This window comes from Dendrobates tinctorius, unplaced genomic scaffold (assembly GCF_039654945.1).
Source record: "Dendrobates tinctorius isolate UK_male_01 unplaced genomic scaffold, ASM3965494v1 ptg000203l, whole genome shotgun sequence".
NCBI classification, from domain to species: Eukaryota; Metazoa; Chordata; class Amphibia; order Anura; family Dendrobatidae; genus Dendrobates; species Dendrobates tinctorius.
In genome coordinates, this window is record NW_027361870.1 from 17,570,679 (window position 1) to 17,597,256 (window position 26,578).

Here is a 26,578-nt window from a genome sequence, read left to right on the forward strand (position 1 = left end):
GAGAATAATGGAGCCTCCAGCACCGACCTCCACCCGCAGAGCCGCACTCCACATAAAGAATAATGGGGCCTCCAGCACCGACCTCCACCCGCAGAGCCGCACTCCACATAGAGAATAATGGGGCCTCCGGCACCTACCTCCACCCGCAGAGCCACACTCTACATAGAGAATAATGGAGCCTCCAGCACCGACCTCCACCCGCAGAGCCACACTCCACATAGAGAATAATGGGGCCTCCAGCACCGACCTCCACCCGCAGAGCCGCAGTCCACATAGAGAATAATGGAGCCTCCAGCACCGACCTCCACCCGCAGAGCCACACTCTACATAGAGAATAATGGAGCCTCCAGCACCGACCTCCACCCGCAGAGCCGCACTCCACATAGAGAATAATGGAGCCTCCAGCACCGACCTCCACCCGCAGAGCCACACTCTACATAGAGAATAATGGAGCCTCCAGCACCGACCTCCACCCGCAGAGCCGCACTCCACATAGAGAATAATGGAGCCTCCGGCACCGACCTCCACCCGCAGAGCCGCACTCCACATAGAGAATAATGGAGCCTCCAGCACCGACCTCCACCCGCAGAGCCGCACTCCACATAGAGAATAATGGGGCCTCCAGCACCGACCTCCACCCGCAGAGCCGCACTCCACATAGAGAATAATGGGGCCTCCAGCACCGACCTCCACCCGCAGAGCCGCACTCCACATAGAGAATAATGGGGCCTCCAGCACCGACCTCCACCCGCAGAGCCGCACTCCACATAGAGAATAATGGGGCCTCCAGCACCGACCTCCACCCGCAGAGCCGCACTCCACATAGAGAATAATGGGGCCTCCAGCACCGACCTCCACCCGCAGACCCGCACTCCACATAGAGAATAATGGAGCCTCCAGCACCGACCTCCACCCGCAGAGCCACACTCCACATAGAGAATAATGGGGCCTCCAGCACCTACCTCCACCCGCAGAGCCGCACTCCACATAGAGAATAATGGAGCCTCCAGCACCGACCTCCACCCGCAGAGCCGCACTCCACATAGAGAATAATGGGGCCTCCAGCACCTACCTCCACCCGCAGAGCCGCACTCCACATACATGGCTGCTCTCAGTGCTCTGTGCTGTGCGCACAGGACCTGTGATGAGGTCACAGGAGGGGAGGAGACAGGGGTCACATGATCGGGGGCCCTGACACCTTCCCTCCTGTGATCTCATCACAAGCCTTTGCACGCTACCAGCAGCATCAGCGTTCACGCTACTTGTAGATGCTGCTGGTAGCAGAGCACATAATGCCGCCCCCACGGTCACTCACTTTTAGGTGGGGAGAAGATGGAGTGACATTGCAGCAGCCAGCAGGAATGTGGTGGGGGCCTCCTTAGAAGCTCTTGTGGTGGGGGCCCTGGGGCTGAAGCCCCGCCTGCCCTGCCTATAATCCGGCCCTGCACGGTGGCGGATTATAATGGGGCAATTTACTGGCCTGGGCTGTGGGCCCCTTAACCCCACTGGGCCCGGGGCAACTGCCCAAATTGACCTCATTATAATCCGCCACTGTGCACATGCTGTTCCTATATGGAACGCTCGGCGTCTTTTAGACTCCGTTGTAATTGCTGAGTTTTCCAAAGTGAAAACACTTCAGGAATAAAACACAGAGGACCATTTCCTGAAGCATCTTTGTTGCAGTTTTTTTGCGGTTGCACTGCCGCCAGCGTCCTTTTTTGTAATTTACTCTTTAGCAGACTTCTTTCAAGCAAAAGTTGCCCGAAGAATACACTTTTTATAAAATCCACTTCCCTGACTTTCAAAGCCTAAAGCAGTTAAAAGAAAAGAAAAAAGGCAGAACATATGCGCAGAAATGTCGTTTTTACATTGCTGTGCATCAAATTCATTCTTTGCAGCACTTTTTCGGGCAGGTTACAGGTGGAATTCACCTAAAAAAGACAAAAGATGTTTGATGCACTCACCCTTACTGCAGTTTTTTTAACAATTGATCATGGGGTTTAGACTAATGATGAGCGAATTTGTTTGGAAATCAATCGCCAAACATAAATTTGGCACAAATCTGGCGCATTTGAATTCGTGGGCAATAAAAATGAAAAAAGCATATATAGAATGGGAGGAATAGGGCTAAGTGACAGCACATGTGAAAAAGACTTGGGTATACTAATAGATCACAGACTGAATATGAGTCAACAGTGTGATGCAGCAGCAAAAAAGGCAAATGCAATTCTAGGATGTATTAACAGAAGCATACAGTCTAGATCACGTGAAGTCATTATTTCTCTCTACTCCTCTTTGGTCAGACCTCATCTGGAATATTGTGTCCAGTTTTGGGCACCACATTTTAAAAAAGACATCAACAAACTGGAGCAAGTTCAGAAAAGAGCGACCAGAATGGTGACCGGTCTGCAAACCCTGTCTTATGAGGAAAGGTTGCAGGATTTGGGAATGTTTAGTTTGCAAAAGAGAAGACTGAGAGGAGACTTAATAGCTGTCTACAAATATCTAAAGGGCTGTCACATTGTAGAAGGATCAACTTTATTCTCATTTGCACAAGGAAAGACTAGAAGCAATGGGATGAAACTGAATGGGAAGAGACACAGATTAGATATTAGAAAAAACTTTTTGACAGTTAGAGTGATCAATGAGTGGAACAGGCTGCCACGAGAAGTGGTGAGTTCTCCTTCAATGGAAGTCTTCAAACAGAGGCTGGACAGACATCTGACTGGGATGATTTAGCGAATCCTGCTTTGAGCAGGGGGTTGGACCAGATGGCCCAGGAGGTCCCTTCCAACTCTACGATTCTATGATTCTATGATTCTATGTGGTCAGAAACACAAGCAAAATTTTGTAAAATCGGAAAAAATTGGTAACATTCTGTTCTGCCCATTTTGCGTAGCTAGATATTTTTAAGTGTTGTTCCAGCTATCACTAGTAGGTGTCATAAGTAGAGTTGAGCGATACCATCCGATACTTCAAAGTATCGTATCGGATGGTATCGGCCGATCTTTAAAAAAAGTATCGGTATCGCCGATTCCGATACCGGAAGTCCCATTCAAGTCTATGGGACTTCCGGTATCGGAATAAGAAAAACCCTTTCCTGCCCTTGTACAGCCTCTCTGGGGTCTGTACGGGCCTTTCGGGGGGCTGTGCCGGCCTGCCAGGGGGTCTGTGCAGGCTCCGGTGGTCTGTGCCGGCCTGCCGGTGGTCTGTGCAGGCTCCGGGGGGCTGTGCCGGCCTGCCGGGGGGCTGTGCCGGCCTGCCGGTGGTCTGTGCAGGCTCCGGGGGTCTGTGCAGGCATCGTCCGATGGGACTACAAGTCCCATCTGGCGATGCCTGCTACCATGACAGTGATTGACACATTAGCCAATGATGGGACAGTAGTAGTCCCATCATCCGGCTAATGTGTTAAATGTAAAAAAAAAAAAAAAAAAAAATTACATGCTACATTCATACTACATACATGCTACATTCATACTACATGCAACATACATACTACATATATACTACATGCATGCTACATACATACTACATGATACATACTACATATATACTACATGCATGCTACATACATACTACATATATACTACATGCATGCTACATACATACTACATGCTACATGCATGCTACATACATACTACATGCTACATGCATGCTACATACATACTACATACATGCTACATATATACTACATACATACTACATATATACTACATGCATGCTACATACATACTACATATATACTACATGCATGCTACATACATACTACATGCTACATGCATGCTACATACATACTACATACATGCTACATATATACTACATACATACTACATATATACTACATGCATGCTACATACATACTACATATATACTACATGCATGCTACATACATACTGCATGCTACATACATACTACATACATGCTACATATATACTACATACATACTACATATATACTACATACATACCACATACATACTACATGCATGCTACATATATACTACATGCATGCTACATACATACTACATATATACTACATGCATGCTACATACATACTACATGCTACATGCATGCTACATACATACTACATGCTACATACATACCACATATATACTACATACATACAATACATTCATACAATACATACATAGACATACAGTACATATAACATAGAGTAACATACTTACCAATACTTGTCACATTGTTCCCCGAAGCCATTGTCGTCTACGGAATAAATATTAACATAACAAACCACAAAAATACTCACCCACGATCCGAAGCAGTCCACGAGTGTGTCCCACGACGATCTTGGGTAGAGAACTGCAGCATCAGCTGATGCTGCCGTTCTCTACGGGCTGCAGGAATCCAATGACGGAAGGTAGGTATCCTTCCGCACTGTATTCCTCCGCCACTTAAAAAAAAAAAAAGTCCCTAGTCTCACTTTATGCCATTGCTGTGTGGGAATTTCCCACACAGCAATGGCATAAAGTGAGACTAGGGACTTTTTTTTTTTTAAGTGGCGGAGGAATACAGTGCGGAAGGATACCTACCTTCCGTCATTGGATTCCTGCAGCCCGTAGAGAACGGCAGCATCATCTGATGCTGCAGTTCTCTACCCAAGATCGTCGTGGGACACACTCGTGGACTGCTTCGGATCGTGGGTGAGTATTTTTGTGGTTTGTTATGTTAATATTTATCCCGGAAAAGACAATGGCTTCGGGGAACAATGTGACAAGTATTGGTAAGTATGTTACTCTATGTTATATGTACTGTATGTCTATGTATGTATTGTATGAATGTATTGTATGTATGTAGTATATATGTGGTATGTATGTAGCATGTAGTATGTATGTAGCATGCATGTAGCATGTAGTATGTATGTAGCATGCATGTAGTATATATGTAGTATGTATGTAGCATGCATGTAGTATATATGTAGCATGCATGTAGTATGTATGTGGTATGTATGTAGTATATATGTAGTATGTATGTAGTATATATGTAGCATGCATGTAGTATATATGTAGTATGTATGTAGCATGCATGTAGTATATATGTAGCATGTATGTAGTATGTATGTGGTATGTATGTAGCATGTAGTATATATGTAGCATGCATGTAGTATATATGTAGTATGTATGTAGTATGTATGTAGCATGTATGTAGTATATATGTAGTATGTATGTAGTATATATGTAGCATGTATGTAGTATATATGTAGTATGTATGTAGTATATATGTAGCATGCATGTAGTATATATGTAGTATGTATGTAGTATATATGTAGCATGCATGTAGTATATATGTAGTATGTATGTAGTATATATGTAGCATGTATGTAGTATGTATGTAGCATGCATGTAGCATGTAGTATGTATGTAGCATGCATGTAGCATGTAGTATGTATGTAGCATGCATGTAGTATATATGTAGTATGTATGTAGCATGCATGTAGTATATATGTAGCATGCATGTAGTATGTATGTGGTATGTATGTAGCATGTAGTATATATGTAGCATGCATGTAGTATGTATGTAGTATGTATGTAGTATGTATGTAGCATGCAGTATGTATGTAGTATGTATGTAGTATATATGTAGTATGTATGTAGCATGCATGTAGTATGTATGTAGTATGTATGTAGTATGTATGTAGTATATATGTAGTATGTATGTAGCATGTAGTATGTATGTAGTATTTTTTTTTTTTTTTTTTTTTAACATTTAACACATTAGCCGGATGATGGGACTACTACTGTCCCATCATTGGCTAATGTGTCAATCACTGTCATGGTAGCAGGCATCGCCCGATGGGACTTGTAGTCCCATCGGACGATGCTTGCACAGACCCCCGGACATCAGCACAGCCCCCCGGCAGGCCGGCACAGCCCCCCGGCAGGCCGGTACAGACCCCCACAGGGTGCACAGCCCCCCGGCAGGCCGGCACAGCCCCCCGGCAGGCCGGCAGAGACCCCGGGCAGTCCACACAGCCCCCCGGCAGGCCGGCACAGCCCCCCGGCAGGCCGGCAGAGACCCCCGGAAGGCCCGAAATGACGGCGCATCATGATGCGCACACACCGCGCATCATGATGACGTCAGGCCGTCAATCAACTGAACTTCCGATTCCGATGCCGAATTCCGATATTGAAAAAATATCGGAAGTCGGTATCGGAATTCCGATACAGCAAGTATCGGCCGATACCCGATACTTGCGGTATCGGAATGCTCAACACTAGTCATAAGTTGCCCTTTTATTTTATTCCTGTGTTTGGAATTTTCTGTTCCCCAAATGGTTAATTGTTCAGAACCGCCCCTTTTTCTAGCCTTGGTTAACAACATGTAACCTTTCTCCACCATCTCCTGAGCAGCCCACATGTGTTTAGCTCAGCTCTTTGCAAAACCATTGCTATAACAAGCGGATTCCGGTAAGGATAATGCAATTATGAGTTATGCATCTGTGTTAGAAGCCATAATGCAGCCCCCCATGATGTTTGCAATGCATGCTCAGCTCCTGTGATGTTATTTCACTACATGTTTGTAATAATCATTCTCTAGTTAAGCATCCTCTGTTCAGTGAGTGTAAAGCTTGCAGCCACTAGTTGTGTTAGATATTTCTTTCTCCTTTGCTGCTATATGTTACATTGCTCAGCTCTTATATAATGCACTAGATGGTGGCCCGATTCTAACGCATGGGGTACTCTAGAATATATATGCAGTTTATTTTTGAAGATTTAATAATAATGCAATAATGCACCCCCCCAATCCTGATATGTATGGTTCTCTCACCCCCAATCCTGGTATGTATGGTTCTTTCACCCCCAATCCTGATATGCATGCTACCCCTCAACCCCCTATCCTGGTATGCATGGTCCCCTGACCCCCCAATCCTGGAATGCATGGTCCTCTCACCCCCCAATCCTGGTATGCATGGTCCTCTCACCTCTCTTTCCTGGTATGCATGGTCCTCTTACCCCCCATTCGGGGTATGCATGGTCCCTTCACCCCCCAATCCTGGTATGCATGGTCCTCTCACCCCCCCAGTCCTGGTATGCATGGTCCCCTCACCCCCCTATCCTGGTATGCATGGTCCCCTCACCCCCCTTTCTTGGTATGCATGGTCCCCTCACCCCCTTTGCTGGTATGCATGGTCCTCTCACACCCCAATCCTGGTATGCATGGTCCTCTCACCTCTCTTTCCTGGTATGCATGGTCCTCTTACCCCCCTTTCAGGGTATGCATGGTCCCCTCACCCCCCAATCCTGGTATGCATGGTCCTCTCACCCCCCAATCCTGGTATGCATGGTCCCCTCACCCCCCTATCATGGTATGCATGGTCCCCTCGCCCCCCTTTCTTAGTATGCATGGTCCCCTCACCCCCCTTTGCTGGTATGCATGGTCCTCTCACACCCCAGTCCTGGTATGTATGCTCACCATCACCCCCTTTCCTGGTATGTATGGTCCCCTCACCCCCCAATCCTGGTATGCATGGTATCCTCACCCCCCTTTCCTGGTATGCATGGTCCCCTCACCCCCCTATCCTGGTATGCATGGTCCCCTCACCCCCCTTTCCTGGTATGCATGGTCCCCTCACCCCCCTTTCCGTGTAGCCGGGACCAATCAGCAACGCGGCCCTGTAGCCGCAACCAATCACTGTCACGGCCCTGTACAAAAATAATATTAAAAAATCAAAAAAAGTTATTCTCACCTTCCGACGGCCTCCTGTCTTCTTTCCACGCGCCCGGCCTCGCGTTCCCAGTAATGCTTTGCGGCTTAGACCGCTGATGACGTTGGTCTTCTTTCTCGCTCTCGCGAGAGTGACGTCGGTCTCCTTTCTCGCTCTCGTGAGAGTGACGTCATCAGCAGTCTAAGCCGCAAAGCATTACTTGGAACACGAGGCCGGGCGCAAGGAAAGAAGACAGGAGGCCGTCGGAAGGTGAGAATAACTTATTTTTATTTTAATTCTCTTTTTTACAGATTAAGGCCTGCGCCTGCCGCGGCAGGCGCAGCTTACCGTTACAAACAGCTGCGCCTGTCGCTGGTTGGTTGTGGCCTAGCGGGGGCCTGGCGGCCGCGACCAATCAGCGGCCAGCGATTTTGGCTACAGACAGACACGATAAGGCGTTTATATATATATATAGATGATAACAGCATCCTGCATCATGGCTACTGTTGTGATACTACCCTGCATTGCTATTACCTGCCAGTATTCGTGTATTGTATACTGTCTGCTAGTACTGGCATGCTGTATTATCTGTCTTTTGTAGTTTTTACCTGAATCATCCACATTTTGTACAACAATCTGCTGAATTATCCATCTGTTATCATCTCCCATCGTTGTCTATAACATCTCAATAAATAATAGACTTAAGCACCCATACAGTCTTGTTTCTGGGAGTAGATGAAAGGTTAAGCTGTATGCTGGAATCCACACAGCGTCATACGTGGAAGAAGGCAGAACACATTCGGTAAAAAGTGCGGGAAAATACTTGCATTGCCACGAAAGTATTTCAGCACTTTAGCAACTATAATGGTTGTGTATCATGAGCATTTGGCACGTGTTTGATGAGAGGAGGGGGTTTGCAAAGCTCAGAGGCATGGCGTTCTTGTAAGCAGTCATTTTTTTCCTAGCTTTATGTGTGCATATTGCGGCTAGCCAATCAGGGCACAGGAAACATCCTCAATGTCCTGACACAACGGCTTATGTCATTGGCTTCTGAAATAACATGTCTCTCTCCATATAAAGAGCGGACATTTTGTTTTTGTACCATTTTGACACTGTAACAGCACAGAGAGGCTGCTCCCTTATGCTGGCACTGTTAGCAGCAAGATTTTAGCTATTTACAGTAGCTAGGCGGTTGTATATCAGTCAGATAGTGTAGCTAGCTAGTGTCCAGCATTTTTTTTATCATTTCGGATGTTCACAGACAAAGCCAGCAGGGCACATGTCCTGCAAGTGTGTTGTGCACTGCTTCTGTTGTGCTCCATGCATAGCTCCCAACCATCCAGAATTTGGCGGGACAGTCCTGTTTTTGGCCCGCCCACCCGCTGTCATACCCAGGACTCTACTTTTCCCGCCTGCAGGGAGATAAGTCTCACACCCCCCCATCTTCGCCCTCCCAGAGAACCACTGCAGCCTCTCACAATCAGCAATTACATCACTAGGCTCAGCTGTTCTCTTCTGTGCTGCCCACAGGACCTGTGATGAGATCACAGAGGGGAGGAGTCAGGGGTCTCATGATCAGGAGCCTTGGTGTCTGCAGGACTCTGCTGTGCTGGTCGTCATGGTGCTTGATGAGGGAAGTTTGTGTGTGGGGTCAGGAGGGGTTTACAGGGTGGATGTAGCAGAGCCGTATGTATGTAGCAGAGCCATGTGTATGGAGCAGAGCCGTGTGTGTACGAGGTGTATGGAGCGGAGCTGTGTGTGTACGAGGCGTACAGAGCAGAACCACATGTGTACAAGTTGTACGGAGCGGAGACGTGTGTGTACGAGGTGTACAGAGCGGAGCCACATGTGTGCGAGGTGTACGGAGCGGAGCCATGTGTGTACGAGATGTACGGAGTGGAGCCGTGTGTGTAGGAGGTGTATGGAATGGAGCCCTGTGTGTACGAGGTGTACGGAACGGAGCCCTATGTGTACAAAGTGTACGGAGCTGAGCCATTTGTTTACGGAACTGAGCAGAGCTGTGTGTGTATGAGGTATGCGGAGCAGAGCCATGTGTGTACGAAGTGTACGGAACTGAGCCCTGTGTGTATGAGGTGTACGGAACGGAGCCCTGTGTGTGCAAAGTGTACGGAGCTGAGCCATGTGTTTATGGAGCTGAGCAGAGCCGTGTGTGTACGGGGTGTAAGGAGTGGAGCCACGTATGTACGAGGTGTACAGAATGGAGCACTGTGTGTACGAGGTGTACGGAACGGAGCCCTGTGTGTACAAAGTGTACGGAGCTGAGCTGTGTGTTTACGGAGCTGAGCAGAGCTGTGTGTGTACAAAGCGGAGCCACATGTGAACAGAGCGGAGCTGTGTGTGCGCGGGGCGTATGAAACAGAGCCCTGTGTGTATGAAGTGTATGGAGCTGAGCCGTGTGTGTACGGAGTGGAGCTGCATGTGTATTGAGCGGAGCCGCGTGTGTACGAGGTGTACAGAGCAGAGCCGCATGTGTACTAGGTTTACGGAGTGGAGCCGTGTGTGTGCGAGGTGTACGGAGTGGAGCCGTGTGTGTACGAGGCATACAAAGCGGAACCGGTGTGCAGAGCCATGCGTGTACAAGGTGTATGGTGGGGAGCATTCATACCTCCCAACCGTTCCGGATCCAGCAGGACAGTCCTGATTTTGGGCTGCCCCACTGCCCCGGCCGGGAGGTTACTTTTCCCGTGGACACAGGAGCACACGGCGGAGCCCCGAGGAGCACTTTAAAATTTGCATGTGACGTTCCACCGGAAGTGACGTGCTGGAAGTTGACCGGAAACGAGGTAATTTTGGGAGGAAATTGTGACGGAACCATGGAGGCACTTCAGGGAAAGCTTCAGATCCATCACCGTGTCCTCCGACAGCGTAGACAGCGGGATCGTCTTGGACTTGGGGATGTTGGCCATGTGAGTGGATCATGATATGTCCTGCATCAGGAGTAACATGTGGGCACTACAATGTGAGCCGGGCTGCTATAGTATCTTTAAAGAATCTTTATTTCTTTCTCGCTCTGTTTCTTTTTCTCTCTCTTTCTTTCCCCTCTTCCTTTCTCTCTCGCTGTTCTTTCTTTCGCTCTGTTCTTTCTTTCTTTCCCCTCTTTTTCTCTCTCTAATCTTTCTTTCTCTCTATGTTCTTCCTTTCGCTTTCTATTCTTTCTCTCTGTTCTTTCTTTCCCCTTTTTCTTTCTCTCTCTGTACTTTCTTTCATTCTGCTCTTTCTCTCTCTGTTCTTTCTCTCTCTCTGTTCTTTCTTTCCCCTCTTTCTTTCTTTGTTCTTTCTTCCCCCTCTTTCTTTCTCTCTCCCTCTCTGTTCTTTCTTCCCCTCACTCTCTTCTTTTTCTTTCTTCTTTCTTTCTCTCTGTTGTGTTCTTTCTTTCCCCTCTTTCTTTCTCTATTTGTTTTTTTCTGTCCCCTCTTTCTTTCTCTCTGTCTCTTTCTTTCCCCTTTCTTTCGCTTTCTTTCCGTTTCTCTCTTTCTTTCTCTTTCTGTTATTTCTTTCCCCTCTTTCTCTGTTCTTTTTTCCCCTCTTTCTTTCTTTTTCTTTCTTCCGCTCTGTGCTTTCATTCCCCTCTTTCTTTCTCCCTTTCTGTTCTTTCTTTCTTTCCCCTATTTCTTTTTTCTGTCCCCTCTTTCTTTCTCTCTCTGTTCTTTCTTTCTCTCTGTTCTCTCTCTGTGTTCTTTTCTTTCTCTCTCTGTTCTTTTTTCTGTCCCCTCTTTCTTTCTCTCTGTTCTTTCTTTCCCTCTCTGTTTCTTTCTTTCTCTCTGTTCTTTATTTCCCCTCTTTCTTTGTTCTCTCTTTCTTTCCCCTCTTTCTTTCTCTTTCTCTGTTCTTTCTTTACCCTCTTTCTTTCCCTCTCTGTTCTTTCTCTCTGTTTTCTTTTTTCTCTCTCTGTTCTTTCTTTTCCTCAGTACCAGTCAGTGTGCCAACAGTACCAGCCACTGTGCCCTCAGTACCAGTTAGTGTGATCAGCAGTGCTAAATGGGTGTGGTTGGGCCATGGACATGGGTGTGACTAGTTGTGAAATGGATGTGGTCAGGGGCATGGCCTAAAATTTGCCGCCGTGCACGCCGCAGCCTTTGTCCCTCTTTCCCTTCTTCAAAAGTTGGGAGGTATGCTTCATGCATGAGTATAGAATTCTAAATCTTATTTTTTCAATAGCTAAATATGAAACAGCCTGCTGTATCCGGCTTGTCATTTAGTGCTGTGGTGATATAAAACTGTCTGCAGACCTAAGGCACATTAAAAAAATATATCTAATTTTTTCTGTTGCTGAATATGATACAGCCTGCCATATCCCACGTTGTCATTTTGTGCTGTGGTGATTTGAACCTGTCTGTAGACCTCCTAACGCATATTAAAAAAATAATTTTTTCTGTTGCTGAATGTGATACAGCCCGCTGTATCCCCAATTTCTCACGGCCATCTTTTATGCCTAGCTTGAGATACACATCTGTTACACCTATCTTCTGACTAGCATCAAACGCTCTCTGGTAATTGGTGTTTGGTAAATGAGTAATCGTTGTAGGCTGGATCCTGGATCTCGTACCTCCCGAAGCCACCCTGTTATTGATCCTGTTGTCCGATCCCATTCCCGCCTTCATCATGACCCTTTTCCTGATCAGCTCATGTAGCGTCACGACGACCATATTTCTGCACCTTGCCAGCAGCAAATGTAGGAAAGAGAGCGTTTCAATGCCACAGACAATCTTCTAGATTATACAGGTCTCATCCACACTAAAGATACTTTTTTATGTTAATAGCTTGAGACCCGCATCTTGTTGCACCCAGAGGCGTAGCTAGGGATTTGTTTCGGGGGGGGACTTCTGAATGGGCCCCTAACCATGTATCCCTGATTACAACTATGGTGGAGCACCCTAATAGTGTAGGAGAACCTCAGCAGATCATTGAGCTGTTGCTGAAAAAAATCTCCATACAAAGACAAACATCGTTGTTACTGCCATATGGTAACAGTGGTAGATACCAGCCCTGCAGGAGATATAAGACTACAGTACAGTTGCAGATAGTGACTTACAGCTAACAGTCTTTTTGGTGGAGTTGTTCACTTTTCCCATCTTTTCCATCTGGCCCAGACCAATATGACAAATTCTCCAGCCAGGACTCACTCCATGGTACCTGGACCAAGCCCTAGGCTCCAGACACTGTTAGAATGTCCATCAGGTATCTCCATGTGGCCGCCCACTGCCCTGAACATTTGGCCCATGCTGCCCCCAGTAACCCACCTGAACCTGAGCCTGACCTATCCGCCACACTTCACTGACTGACACTAAACTCTCCCTCTAACCAGGAAGTGCCTCCCCCTCTGGGCTAATCCCAACCTTAACCATTTCCTATCTAGATGTCAATCTGTTATATCTTATTCTACACTCTATGCTGTCCTTAGCTTATCTTATACTATACTCACATCATGCTCTAAAAGTTTATACTGTACATTAGGGTTCCCCAACTCCAGTCCTCAAGGCCCACCAACAGGTCATGTTTTCAGGATTTCCCTTGCATTGTACAGGTGATGCAATTATCACGTGGGCAATACTAAGGAAATCATGAAAACATGACCTGTTGGTGGGCCTTTAAAGACTGGAGTTGGGGAACACTGCTGTACATCATCATAATACATTATATCACATTATATTAGACACACGTTACTTTACGTATAAAATCACACAACGGTATTCACATAATGCGTCTGTTATCTTCAGGGGCATGAACAGGGTAAGACAGTCCACATCCCTAAAGCTGTACCACACAAGTTGTGCAACAAGGATTGCTGTATGTTGCTGCTACAGTTGTGGCCAAAAGTATTGACACCCCTGCAATTTTGTCAGATAATACTCAGTTTCTTCCTGAAAATGATTGCAAACACAAATTCTTTGGTATTATTATCTTCATTTAATTTGTCTTAAATGAAAAAAAAACACAAACGAGAATGAAGCAAAAAGCAAAACATTGATCATTTCACATAAAACTCCAAAAATGGGCCAGACAAAAGTATTGGCACCCTCAGCATAATACTTGGTTGCACAACCTTTAGCCAAAATAACTGCGACCAACCGCTTCCAGTAACCATCAATGAGTTTATTTCAATGCTCTGCTGGAATTTTAGACCATTCTTCTTTGGCAAACTGCTCCACGTCCCTGATATTAGAAGGGTGCCTTCTCCAAACTGCTATTTTTAGATCTCTCCACAGGTGTTCTATGGGATTCAGGTCTGGACTCATTGCTGGCCACCTTAGAAGTCTCCAGTGCTTTCTCTCAAACCATTTTCTAGTGCTTTTTGAAGTGTGTTTTGGGTCATTGTCATGCTGAAAGACCCATGACCTCTGAGGGAGACCCAGCTTTCTCACACTGGGCCCTACATTATGCTGCAAAATTTGTTGGTAGTCTTCAGACTTCATAATGCCATGCACACGGTCAAGCAGTCCAGTGCCAGAGGCAGCAAAGCAACCCCAAAACATCAGGGAACCTCCGCCATGTTTGACTGTAGGGACCGTGCTTTTTTTCTTTGAATGCCTCTTTTTTTCTCCTGTAAACTCTATGTTGATGCCTTTGCCCAAAAAGCTCTACTTTTGTCTCATCTGACCAGAGAACATTCTTCCAAAACATTTTAGGCTTTTTCAGGTAAGTTTTGGCAAACTCCAGCCTGGCTTTTTTATTTCTCAGGGTACGAAGTGGGGTCTTCCTGGGTCTCCTACCATACAGTCCCTTTTCATTCAGACACCGACGGATAGTACAGGTTGACACTGTTGCACCCTCGGACTGCAGGGCAGCTTGAACTTGCTTGGATGTTAGTCGAGGTTCTTTATCCAACATCCGCACAATCTTGCGTTGAAATCTCTTGTCAATTTTTCTTTTCCGTCCACATCTAGGGAGGTTAGCCACAGTGCCATGGGCTTTAAACTTCTTGATGACACTGCGCACGGTAGACACAGGAACATTCAGGTCTTTGGAGATGGACTTGTAGCCTTGAGATTGCTCATGCTTCCTCACAATTTGGTTTCTCAAGTCCTCAGACATTTCTTTGGTCTTCTTTCTTTTCTCCATGCTCAATGTGGTACACACAAGGACACAGGACAGAGGTTGAGTCAATTTTAATCCATGTCAACTGGCTGCATTAGTTATTGCCAACACTTGTTAGGTGCCACAGGTAAGTTACAGGTGCTGTTAATTACACAAATTAGAGAGACATCACATGATTTTTCGAACAGTGCCAATACTTTTGTCCACCCTCTTTTTTATGTTTGGTGTGGAATTATATCCAATTTGGCTTTAGGACAATTCTTTTTGTGTTTTTTCATTTAAGACAAATTAAATGAAGATAATAATACCAAAGAATTTGTGTTTGCAATCATTTTCAGGAACAAACTGAGTATTATCTGACAAAATTGCAGGGGTGTCAATACTTTTGGCCACAACTGTACATTGTACCATATTGAATGTACATGGGGTCACATTATGACTTGCAAACCACAACAAACAAGTCACAAAAAAGTCATAGCCAGGTCAACTTTTTTGCAACTTGCTTTTCATGGTACCTTGAGGTTCCCAATCTCTTGGGCCCCCTTCACACATCCTGGCGATTCCTGCACTGGAAAAAAACAGCACAAGTGAGATCCATGTCCATGTGTACGTATGTGACATCTGTGTGCCGTCTGTGTTTCTGTGTGTCATAACTGTGTGCCATCCGTGTGACTGGTACCAGTGCCTGGGAACAAGCGGTACAGTTCGTGCTGATGCCAAGCGCCATCAGCGGCTGAAGGCAACTCTCATCATTGTCTCCTGCTTCCGCTGAGATCAGATCGGCCAGGAAACAATAATGGGAGCTGTATTCAGCCACTGGCATGTACCTTCAGTGTAAAATAAGTAATTAAATAAAAAGACTGCATGGTCTCCTGTGCAATTTTGATGACCAGCAGAGTGGAAGCCCACAGTTGGGGGGCTGATGTTAACAATCTGGGACAAGAACCCATAAAGTTCCCAGGCTATTAATAGAAGCTGTATTCTTAGCCTTTCCTGGTATAAGTTGATATCAATAGCCTGAGAAGGGGTCAGAGATATTGCCCCCCTCCCACGCCCGGCTACCAACATCAGCCCTCAACTACCCCAGAAATGGCGCATTCCATAAGATGCACCAAATCTGGCGCTAAGCCTGGCTCTTCCCACTTGACCTGTGATGGTGGCAAGTGGGGTAATAGGGTTGGGGGGTTGATGTCAGCTTTATATTGTCAGGAGTTAGTAATACTGTCCTACGCCGTAATCAATCCCAGCTATTACTGCTTTACAAGCTGGACGGTGCTGAGAGCGCAGATTCAGAGACGGGCGGTGACATCATAGATCTCACCTCCAGTCATTGAAGCTGCGTTAGCACACTATTAGATGCACACTGTTAGCATCTATTAGGTGCACCTTTTCTGGGCGGCTGCAGGCTGTTATTTTCAGGCTGGGGGGGCTAATATCCATGGCCTCTTACCAGCCTGAAAATACCAGCACCCAGCTGTCTGCTTTAGCAAGACTGGTTGTCAAAAATGGGGGGCCCCATGTCTTTTTTAAAATTATTTATTAAAATAATTAAAAAAATCATGGCAACCCCTCTATTCTTGACAACCAGCCTTGCTGAAACTGACAGCTGAGGGTTGCAGTCCCCATCTGTGAGTTTTGACTGGCTGCTTATCAAATATACAAAGGAACCCACGCCATTTTTTTAAATTATTTATTTTCAGCACTTACGCCGGCTGATGAACACTCCTATCAGCTGCTCCTGCTCTCACTCTTATTAACGGTAGCAGGCACCAACACAAGTGACCGGAGGTAAACATTATGCCCCGATCACAGTTGCAGACTCACGCTGTCATTTGACAGCGTGGGATCCGCTGCTGTCTGACCCGCGGTGATGATTTTACCGCCGATTAGAAGTAGCGTTTGCTGCACTGTCATATGCATGACAAACACCCGAAGTTCGGGGGCCGAACAAGAACAGTAACACGGACTTCCTGGTGAATTGTTGCCCTTGCCTGAACAGTGGGTGTTCGGTACGGACGCCAAATATTACTGGATGAGTTCGTCATATTCTACACTTCACCAGATAAAGAAAAAGTGACATAGTGCAACCCTGCACAGTAACAGGACCTCTGTTTTTTCCTCCATTGAAAACAGCATCCTCAAAAGTAAAATACATTACAGCAGTAATAATATGCCCTAATTGGCCACTACAGTAACTATGTCCCTCACTTGCCACCACAAACCAATAATGTTCCGCATTCTGGCCCCCATACAGTAATTACCGTATGTTCCCATCCTGGGCCCCATTTGTATCTTCCATCCTGAACTCCATATGTCTATTTCCCATATTGCTGTTTTTATTTAACAAAATAAATGGCTTTCTGTACCACAATACATTTTAACTGAATGTGCGTCCAAAGACTTATATTTAGTTGAAAATAGTGGGCACATAGATAACCAGATTGGGGCACCGCTTCTTGCCAATTCGGTGAACCATCCGCAATTTGAACAATTGCCGAATTCCACCCCTGCATAGTATACACTGGGGTTGTTGCTACATCACAACGAATACACTGGGGCTGTTGCTACAAGTAATCGGAAATAAAATCAGTGATGTTAATTTCTAGGTTTTGGGGTGGCCTAGTCAGCGCAAATAAAGTCTACAAATCTAGAAATCTACTACCTTCCCCCAACATAAGACAAATATTGTTCAAAAGAAGGCCTGTTTCTGATCAGTCATTTATTCCCTCGAAACAGCAATCAGCCCCAACACAAAAGTGAGAAATAGTTTTTTTAATCCCTGCCCACTCTGACTGTGCTTCGGTAGCGAGGATGTGTAACATCAATAAAATTATATATTTTTCTCTACAATTTATCTTTAGGCCACCTAAAGGAGGGTTTACTATTCCTAATCACACTTCAACCCTCCTACTGCATTATTTATCAGATTTATTTAATTTTTGTGCTGCCATAATGAAGAATTTTATCAAAAAGCAAAGTTGGAAGCCATAGATATAGGTAAAGATTAACTTTTGCTGCAAAACTGGCGACCAGATAACGAGCTTTTGGTGAAGGTGATGTGAGAGCATCTACAATGGTGTCCACAACTTCATAGCTCTTTCTGCTGCCGCGACTATATTGCTTCTTTATACCGTTTATCACACATTCAATGGATTTTTTTCTGTAGACCTCCTTTAGGTCAACAGACAGAGAGTCCCAAATTTTGTCTGCATCCACATGCGGTTCAATGTTTGTGGCAGGAGCATAATTTCCAGGCTCGATAATACATACCTGCAAGAGAAGAGAACAGTTAAACAGTTATAGAATTATAATAGCTCCAGTATTTGGAAGTGTTCAGTTTCTAAGGCTGTAGATCAATTTTGTACTTTTATCCTTTCAAAAGTAAATGTGGCCCCACAGTCCTAGGGCTCCTATAGAGGCCTTCCTTACCCCTGACCTGTACAATCTCTGTGCAGTCTGATAGAGAAAGCCTCAGCTTTTTCATTGGATTCATATGGAACCTGAGTAGCGGAATGAGGCAATTCTATGGAGGTCCTATTACAGCTTCCTACAAAAATGGGCCCTAACTCACAAAAGCTACTTAAGCAATTGTTTTCAATTTTCTACAACATGACTGTGGAATTAAAGTCACTTTTTCATCTGGCTGTTGAGTTAGTTGCTGCAGACTGTAAGTAATCCATAACACAAAAATATATAATTTTCTCATTTTTAAGCCTATTAAGGACATTTTCCAATACATTTAAAGGGGTTGGCCACCTTTGAGAACATTTTTACTGAAATGTATATTAGGCTAAGAATCATTTTTTGCAATTGGGCTAGAAAAGAGAATGAACCGCACATCCAAAAATTCTATATTGATCTAATGCCACTAGGCAAAAATATATATATAAATAACTGAACATGAGGTTCTTAGCTTAAAATTCTGATCAGACTGTATGAAGCCCACTGCCATGTCATGGCGAACCTCTCAGTAGGTCCCTATCGCCTTTAATTAGCGGCGTCATGCACTAACCACCGTCGCAGCAACTATGCACCAGCAGGGCGGATGGCCTGGTGCCTCACTGTGCCCATGCTGCAAGACTGAGTGCTAATGACTCCAGACCGCACCAGCACATAAGCGCAAAACCACAGCAACAATGGCCGCCACACAGCACCAACACCAAATGAAAGGAGCATTGAAACTCACCTTCCTCAAGCTGCCACTTGTACGGCCAGATCTCTAATAGTCTGGTTAGACCAGCTGGAATCACAGCTGAGGGAAAAAACATCTAGGGACACTATACTAGACTCTATCCCAGTAATGAAGGGGGCAGCTGCCTTCTGGCCGACGCGTCTGCAGATTAGGTTAGACTAGCAGCAAGATCAGCAAGGTTTTCCAATGCAGCCCGGTGAGCCCTCTGGCTCAAATGCTGGCCAGGGGATCTCCAAACTAAGGCAAGGTTATGCCCTGTGAAGGCAAATTTTTATTCAGACCCACCCTTGATGATATTCTGGATAAACCAGGGAATAATAAAAAATGCTTCCCTGTCCTCTCCTGCACCTCTTATAGGAAGTCCTTTCGGAGTAGGAAATTCATCAGAAGGAAGCCAAGGAACCAGGATAGGAGAGGAAAGTCCAAGGGGTTCTTGTTCAACAGGCCCCCCAATGACAGCAAGAATAAATCCCAATGAGTGTTTTCCCCAGATGGGGAAAGGTTATCTCTTTTTCTCCCGGCCTGAAAAAAGATATCCAAAAACTCCTGGATCTTGGACCCAATAAGATCAGGTCTAAAATTTAATTTCCACTCGCCCCCCCAGCCAATTTTTGTGGTAACACCCCAGAGATCACCAAGCGAAGAGCAACTAGCCTTAGAGCAGGAGGTTTTTGGCCTGAGAGAAAGGAGTCCTACAAGAGGTCCCTTACAGGGAAAAAAATGAAGGATTCTACTCCCCTTTGTTCCTGAGGAAGAAGCCGGATGGAACGTTCAGGACATTTTTTAAATCTGAAAAGACTAAACAAGTAATTGAAGGTTCAAACCTTCAAAACGGAAACAATAAAAACATAGGTAAAAATGCTGTTTCCGGACTGTTTCATGACGGTTCTTGACCTGAAGGACGCCTACTATCACGTCTCCATCCACAGAGACTATCAGAAATTCCTCAGGGTAGCAGTCACAATAAAAGTAAAACACTACCAATTCACAGCCCTCCCATTCAGTCTAGCCATAGCGCCATGGGTGTTTGCTAAGATAGAGGAAGAGGTCATGGCACACTTGAGGGAACAGAATATCCTAATTGTCAGAAATTCCTCAGGATATAAGTCCCGATAAAAGCGATAGTAAAACACTACCAATCCACAGCCCTCCCATTCTTTCTAGCCATAGCGCCACGGGTGTTCACCAAGATAGTGGCAGAGGTCATGATACACTTGAGGGAACAGAATATCCTAATTGCCCCATACCTGGATGATTTTCTGATAATAGGTAACTCCCCCTACCATTGCAAGCACCAGCCAGAGAAAGTCATGGATTCCTTAACATACTTAGGCTGCCTTTTGAATCTGAAAAAATCCAGAACTATGCCTAATCAAGTGCAGGTATAAGAATCTTGACAGCGCCGGCGTACAGCCTCCACTGAGCAGGGACTCAACTGCACTGTAGGGACCCCTGGGAACAAGAACAGCCAGAAAGTACAGATGCACAGATGCACAGGACCTGAACGCTGAAGTTTAGCAAGCTGGCACAGGACCTACGGTCATGTGACTGCAAGGGGGCAGGGCTAAGCATCCTGCTTACTGAGAAGGTAGAAAACTCAGAGTCGTGCAAAATGAAGGTCATACACAGTACGGGCAAATGAGGTACAGGAGGGGTAAACAGACGGGAGGTCATACAAAGCCAAAGGTCATACACAAGAGGGCGGTGCGGTACCAAAGGGACGAGCAGAGAGCAGTCGAGTCACAAGCAGAGAGTCATACACGAGAGAGCGGTGCGGTACAAGAGGGGCAGGCAGAACTCGTAACAGGGACAGAACCGGATCACAACCAAACAAGCAACAAGTTATCAGGCACAAGGCACACGTATACAAGAGGTCAACTAACTCAGCCGAGGGCAGGAGTATAGCTGACACCGGACCTAGGTCCAGTGAACATTAAATAGCCGCCCTCTGCCAGAGAGAGGCAGAACAATTAACCCCCAGTCTGACCAGGACGGGCCAAAGCGAAACCCCGTCCTGGATCATGACAGTAGGAATATCTAGGTATCATACTAGAGTTAAAAAAACATGAATGTTCAAAAAATCATAGCCCAGATATCCTGGGTAAGGGACCATCCTGGGTAAGGGACCTTCCCGCTACAACTTTGCAGAAAGCAATGTCCCTACTAGTTTCCGTGACTGCTTGTATCCCGGCCGTTCAATGGACTCAGACACACACCAGGGACTTACAATGTCAGATCCTTTCAGCCAAAAACTCTCTAAAAGGGATTTACAGTGCCTTGCGAAAGTATTTGAGTTTGCTGTACTGAAAGTAAAGGGGCCAAATAATATTGCACACCCCACTTTTCAGTTTTTGAATTTCCACAAAAATTTAAATAACCAATAAATTTAATTCAACTTCACAACTGTGTCCCACTTGTTGATTCTTCACCAAAAATTTATATTTGGTATCTTTATGTTTGAAGCATGTTATGTGGGAAAAGGTTGAAAAGTTTCAGGGAACCGAATACTTTCTCAAGGCACTGTAGAAGGTCAGCTAATCTTGTTATTAAAAACAGCACTTTCTTTAGAATGTTGGATGAGGACAGATAATTTAACCCGGGGTATTCCGTGGGCGATTCTGGTCTCTCAGGTTCTGACCACAGACACAATCCCCAGGGGTTGGGGGCTCACGACCAGGTAGCTCAAGTGGTCTGGACAGAGGATCTGAGATCAGTTTCCTCAAACATGAAGGAACTATTGACGGTAAAGCTTGCCCTGTTTAGAATTTTTAGCCACTCTTCAGGGACAACACGTAAGAGTATTCTTAGACAACTGGGTAGTGGTAGCATACTTGAACCACCAGGGGGGTACCCGGTCCCGCCCTCTCATGGAAATGACAAAGTCTATTCTGAAGTTAGAGATCCCAAGTTGCCCATGGCTATCTGCACTCCACATAAGAAGGGCAGAAAACTGCAGAGCGGATTCCTTTAGCCGGACCCAGCTGAGACAGGGCGAGTGGGAACTGAGTCAGTCAGTGTTCAATCTGATCACAGAAAAGTGGGGTCATCCTTCCATAAACCTATTCGCCAACAGCCAAAACAGGACAGTGGACGCATTCTGCTCGATAGACCCAAAGGGAACCTCGTAGCGTTAGATGCCTTTATGATTCCATGGGACTACCATCTAGCCTATGCTTTCCACAGATTGCCCTGATTCCTGCTGTTCTGAGGAAGATTCAGGAAGACAGGGCTAAAGTTTTCTTGATAGCCCCTTTTTGTCCAAAGAGAAGAGGGGGTTGTTTTTCTTGGCTGAAGATGATGTCCATCTCCGACCCCTGGGTACTTCTGGGGCTTCCGGACCTTTCTTTCCCAGCGACCGGTTCTTCATCCTAAGGTAACAAACTTACGCATAACAGCCTGGAATTGGAGCGGGCTCACCTGAGAGATAAAGGGTTTTCCCTTAATTTAATATCCACATTGCTGCAAAGTAGGAAACCCGTAACCACTAAACTTAACGGGAAAACATTGAAGAAGTTCCTTTCATTCCCAGGTTCCAGGTTAGAAGGAGGAGTCCGACTAACGGCCATCTTAGAGTTCTTACAGAAGGGGTTGGAACAGGGCCTAGCAACAAGCACTCTGAAGGTTCAGGTCTCAGCATTAAGAGCCCTATACAATTGTGACTTGGCCAGGAATAGGTGGATATCCAGGTTCATCAAGGCATTGGCTAGGTCTAGAGCCATCCCCTCTCGGAATCTTCATCCTTGAGATCTAAACTTGGTTCTTACTGCCCTAACTTAACAGATGCTTCACTAAGAATCCTGCCCCTTAAGAAATCACTTTTAGAGACCCTCACATCAACTCGTAGAGTCAGTGACATCCAGGCATTATCTGCTGGCTCCCCCTTCATGCAAATCTTGGGGGACCAAGTTTTTCTTAAAACTGACCCAGTCTACCTACCAAAAGTGGCATCATAGTTCCATAGATCACAGGAGATCTCCCTCCCTTCTTTTTGCCTCAACCCCAAGATCAAGGGAGAAAGGGTCCTGCATGCATTAGATGTCAGGAGTAGAGATAAGCAAATATTCCAATGTTTGGTTCGGATTATGATCGCCGAATTTGCAATATTCGCCAATTAATTTGTCGAATATTCGCCGAACGTAACCGAACGCCATTCAGCTCATGCAAAAACAAACGCATGTACAACACCTTATAACAGTCCCAAAGGCTGCCAAAACACATCAAATGAGGGACAGATACCAGGAAAGTGGCCTCAATTCACTCACAGTACAAATTGTAGCATGGCACTGCAGCAATCAGCCAGGCATGAGGTATCGGGGTCTGGGACAGCATTTACAGCTTTCAACTGAATGAGGTGGGTGAGGGATCAGTGTAGGCATCCTGTGCTGGGAGCCCTGATACCACAGGCAACAGCTCAATCTGCTTTCATACTCAGCCACACTCAGGTGGCACAAATATCATATAGATTTCGTAGACTACTATTGCAGAAAAATCTATTTATGGTAACCTGTAGTCAAGGAAGTGGAGGCCTAACAGTCTTGGAGGCCTACTGCTACAGGCAGCACACATGAAGGAGATCCAACCAGGAGTCTACACATTTACAAAACAAAGTGGGATCATTTGCAATAAAGCAGAATAAGTATAGCAGGGACGGATACCTTTTCCACTACAGCCAATCTAGCAGATGGAGACTGTAATGGGCAAGGTGGTGGAATCACTGTTCCGTATCTCTCTGAAAGACTGGAAGGGGCATAACTAGGTGGCCTACCTACTCGGATAAGTGGCAGTCTGCTGCTGGTGGGACACTCCTGCGAATTACTACCGACGTTCTCTCCGGTTCTAGAACCTCTGAAATCATCTTGACCCATGCCTCATTTTTACCAATGCGGGGGATTTTTGGAGCGTACCTAGCTTTATAGCTGTGGCCATGGCTCCAGCTACAAAGCTAGGTACGCTCCAAAAAATCCCCCGCATCGGATAAGTGGCATCAGGCAAAAACTGCAAAGCAAGGAGGTACAAAGAATTGGCACCAGGTGCTACTCCATGGCTGACCTACAGAATGTGTCAGCTGATCCCCTACAGCGGGTAAGCTGCTATAGCCCAAAGGAGGGATGAAAAATGCAGGTAGGCACTGTAGAAATTCTGGAACCACGGGTGCAGATGGGACTGGCTGAGGAACAGAAAAGCACTGGCAGATGAGGGCTGGACCGGGTGTTAGACAGAAGGGCTCTGGCAGGTGTGATCTGGACCCGCTGATGGACAGAAGAGTGCAGACAGGTACGAACAGACGGGTACAGGGTAGACAAGCAAACCAGACAGGCGGATCTGGGGAAACTGACAACTAGCAAGCATGCAAGGCAAACTAGCAACATAGCACAGGCACCTACATATTGGGGGAGAAGCCTTAAATAGAAGGTGTCGCCCAGCTATAGATTGGGAATACTTTAGGTTTATGTGGTCAGTCCCTTTAAGAGGGAGGGAGCATGCACATGCGCCCTCTAAGCATACTTCCCGCTTCTACAACTGAATTTTGGTGGATACTGACACCTAAGTGGTGAGATGAGGAGGTGGTGTGTGAGTTGGAGACACTGAATGTCCTGTCTGTTAGGTAGGAGGAGGTCCAACAAAGGGCCAAGTCTGTAATGGCAACAGAACAGAAAGTCTGTAGTAAGAGGGAATGGTCCACTGTGTCAAAGACAGATGCCAGGTCCAGGAGAAGGAGGAGGACAAACTCGTGTCACTTTCATTTGTTGGTTAGTAGGTCGTTGGTGACTTTAGTCAGGGCAGTTTCAGTGGATTGGTGCGGTCTGAATTCAGACTGAAAGCACCTCTTGCCTCACCATGGCAAGTGTTGTCACACAGGTCTCCTCCGGCCGAAGAACCTCCACTTGTTTACCCCCTACACTTGGGGTGATTGAGAGCCTGTCAGCTGATACGGAATTGGACATGCCTGGTGTTTTTGACTGATCTTACATACCAAGCACACCCCATCTTTCACAATCCACTGTAACATCCCCGCCTGCACCTCTCTCACACTCCAGCAGCGTGTTCACCCTACTCCACCCTGTGTCGGCAATTCAGCAAACCCTTGTTTGTGCAGCTGTGGTCACGTAAAAGATTCTTTACTCCTACACATGGCAAAGTTAACATCTTGAATTTCACCATCTTCAATCTACTAATAATAATAACCTTTATTTATATATCGCAAACACATTCCGCATAGCTTTATGAGTCAGCAGTTCATATAAAACAGTCAAAAGTTACCAAGTTTAAGATATTCAATCAAATAAAGCAAAAATAATGACGACTCTGCTCTTCAGAGCTTACACTTAGAGATGAGCGACTTTGCCTTTTTTGGAGTCGCAGTCAGGTTTCATGAAACCCGACTTTCTCAAAAGTCAGGTAGAACGAAATCGGCCGACTATAGGGAAAAGTCAGAGGCCGACTGAAATACGAAACCCAATGCAAGTCAATGGGGAAACAAAGTCGGCAGGGAGTGGAGGACAGTAAACACACCTACAGTGCCCATTTCAATGCCAAAAACATCAATTCTTATTACTGAAGCTTGTCAACCTTAATTTACTTCATAATAATAGTTACGCATTGAAAACAGGGGGTTATTTGGCTAAAGTTGCGGGGGGCTGGCTCCAGGTTTTCGTGTGCCCTGGGCCAAAGAGTGTCAGTGCGCCCCTTCAACACATACAGTACCACAACTCATGATGCTCCGATACGGCACAGAAATATAGGTATAGTACAATGACAAATACTTCACTGCTTACATGACATGACTGATCTATTATAAATTGTACAATAGCTCAAAAAAGGACAGTATATTACTCCATACAGTATTATGGCCAACACATTGTGCGCCATACAGAATAATGAGCCCCATATATTTCTTCATACAGAATAATTGGCCACATATAATGTTTCATACAGTAAATGATGAGCTCCACATAATGCTACAGTATATGATGGTCCCCATGGACGATGCTCCAGTGTATGATGGGACCTAATAATACTCCATATATAATGGGCTCCATTTGTAATGCTCCAGTGTTATGAATGAGACACCATAGGAGGCAAAAACAGAAATACTAGCTAAGTTCAGAAAACCAGAGAAGTTGGCAGCTATCGGATTGCAGACCCCTGAACCTATCAACAACAACTAGCAGTAGCCATGGGGGGTTCCTACGGTGCCCTAGACCCCTCGATCACAGCCGGAGAACTAAATAGTCTAAAGACAGAAAGGGAAATCTAAACTGCCCCAGAGCAGACCCCAAAGCAATAGGCAGCCCCCAACATATAATGATGGTGAAGCAAGATGAAAAAACACTCACACAGATAGAAAGATAGGCTGAGCAAAGGATGGGGCCCAAGCTAACTACATAGGACAGGATAGAAAAGCTGCTGTCTGCAATCCGCCAAAAACCCTATCAAAACAAGAGCCAACAGATTGATAGGGAAAAAAGCCCTGAAGACGCTAGGCTTCAAAAAGACTATATCAGTACTCAGGTATTTTCTGAAGACAGAGCAAAAAGGAATTCAGCTCACCCCAGCAGGGAATGGCAGAAATCCAGAAAAACAAGGCAAAACAAAAGCAAAACACAAATGCAAAAAGCAGAGCAGAAAACTTAGCTTTTGAGAAGCAGGAATCAGACTGGTCTCCTA

General features: G+C 45.7%; 1 protein-coding gene and 1 pseudogene across 1 annotated transcript in view; both read right to left on the reverse strand.

The window, feature by feature from the left end:
* LOC141057299 (retinol dehydrogenase 7-like) overlaps nucleotides 1–1,216 on the reverse strand; it is a 43,661-nt gene extending 42,445 nt beyond the window's left edge. The window contains exon 1 of the mRNA XM_073553842.1: nucleotides 1,073–1,216. Coding sequence (XP_073409943.1) covers nucleotides 1,073–1,103 — 31 coding nt within the window. The 5' untranslated portion in view covers nucleotides 1,104–1,216. The remainder of the gene's footprint in view (nucleotides 1–1,072) is intronic.
* A 16,201-nt stretch (nucleotides 1,217–17,417) lies between these two features.
* LOC141057296 (retinol dehydrogenase 7-like) overlaps nucleotides 17,418–26,578 on the reverse strand; it is a 52,576-nt pseudogene continuing 43,415 nt past the window's right edge.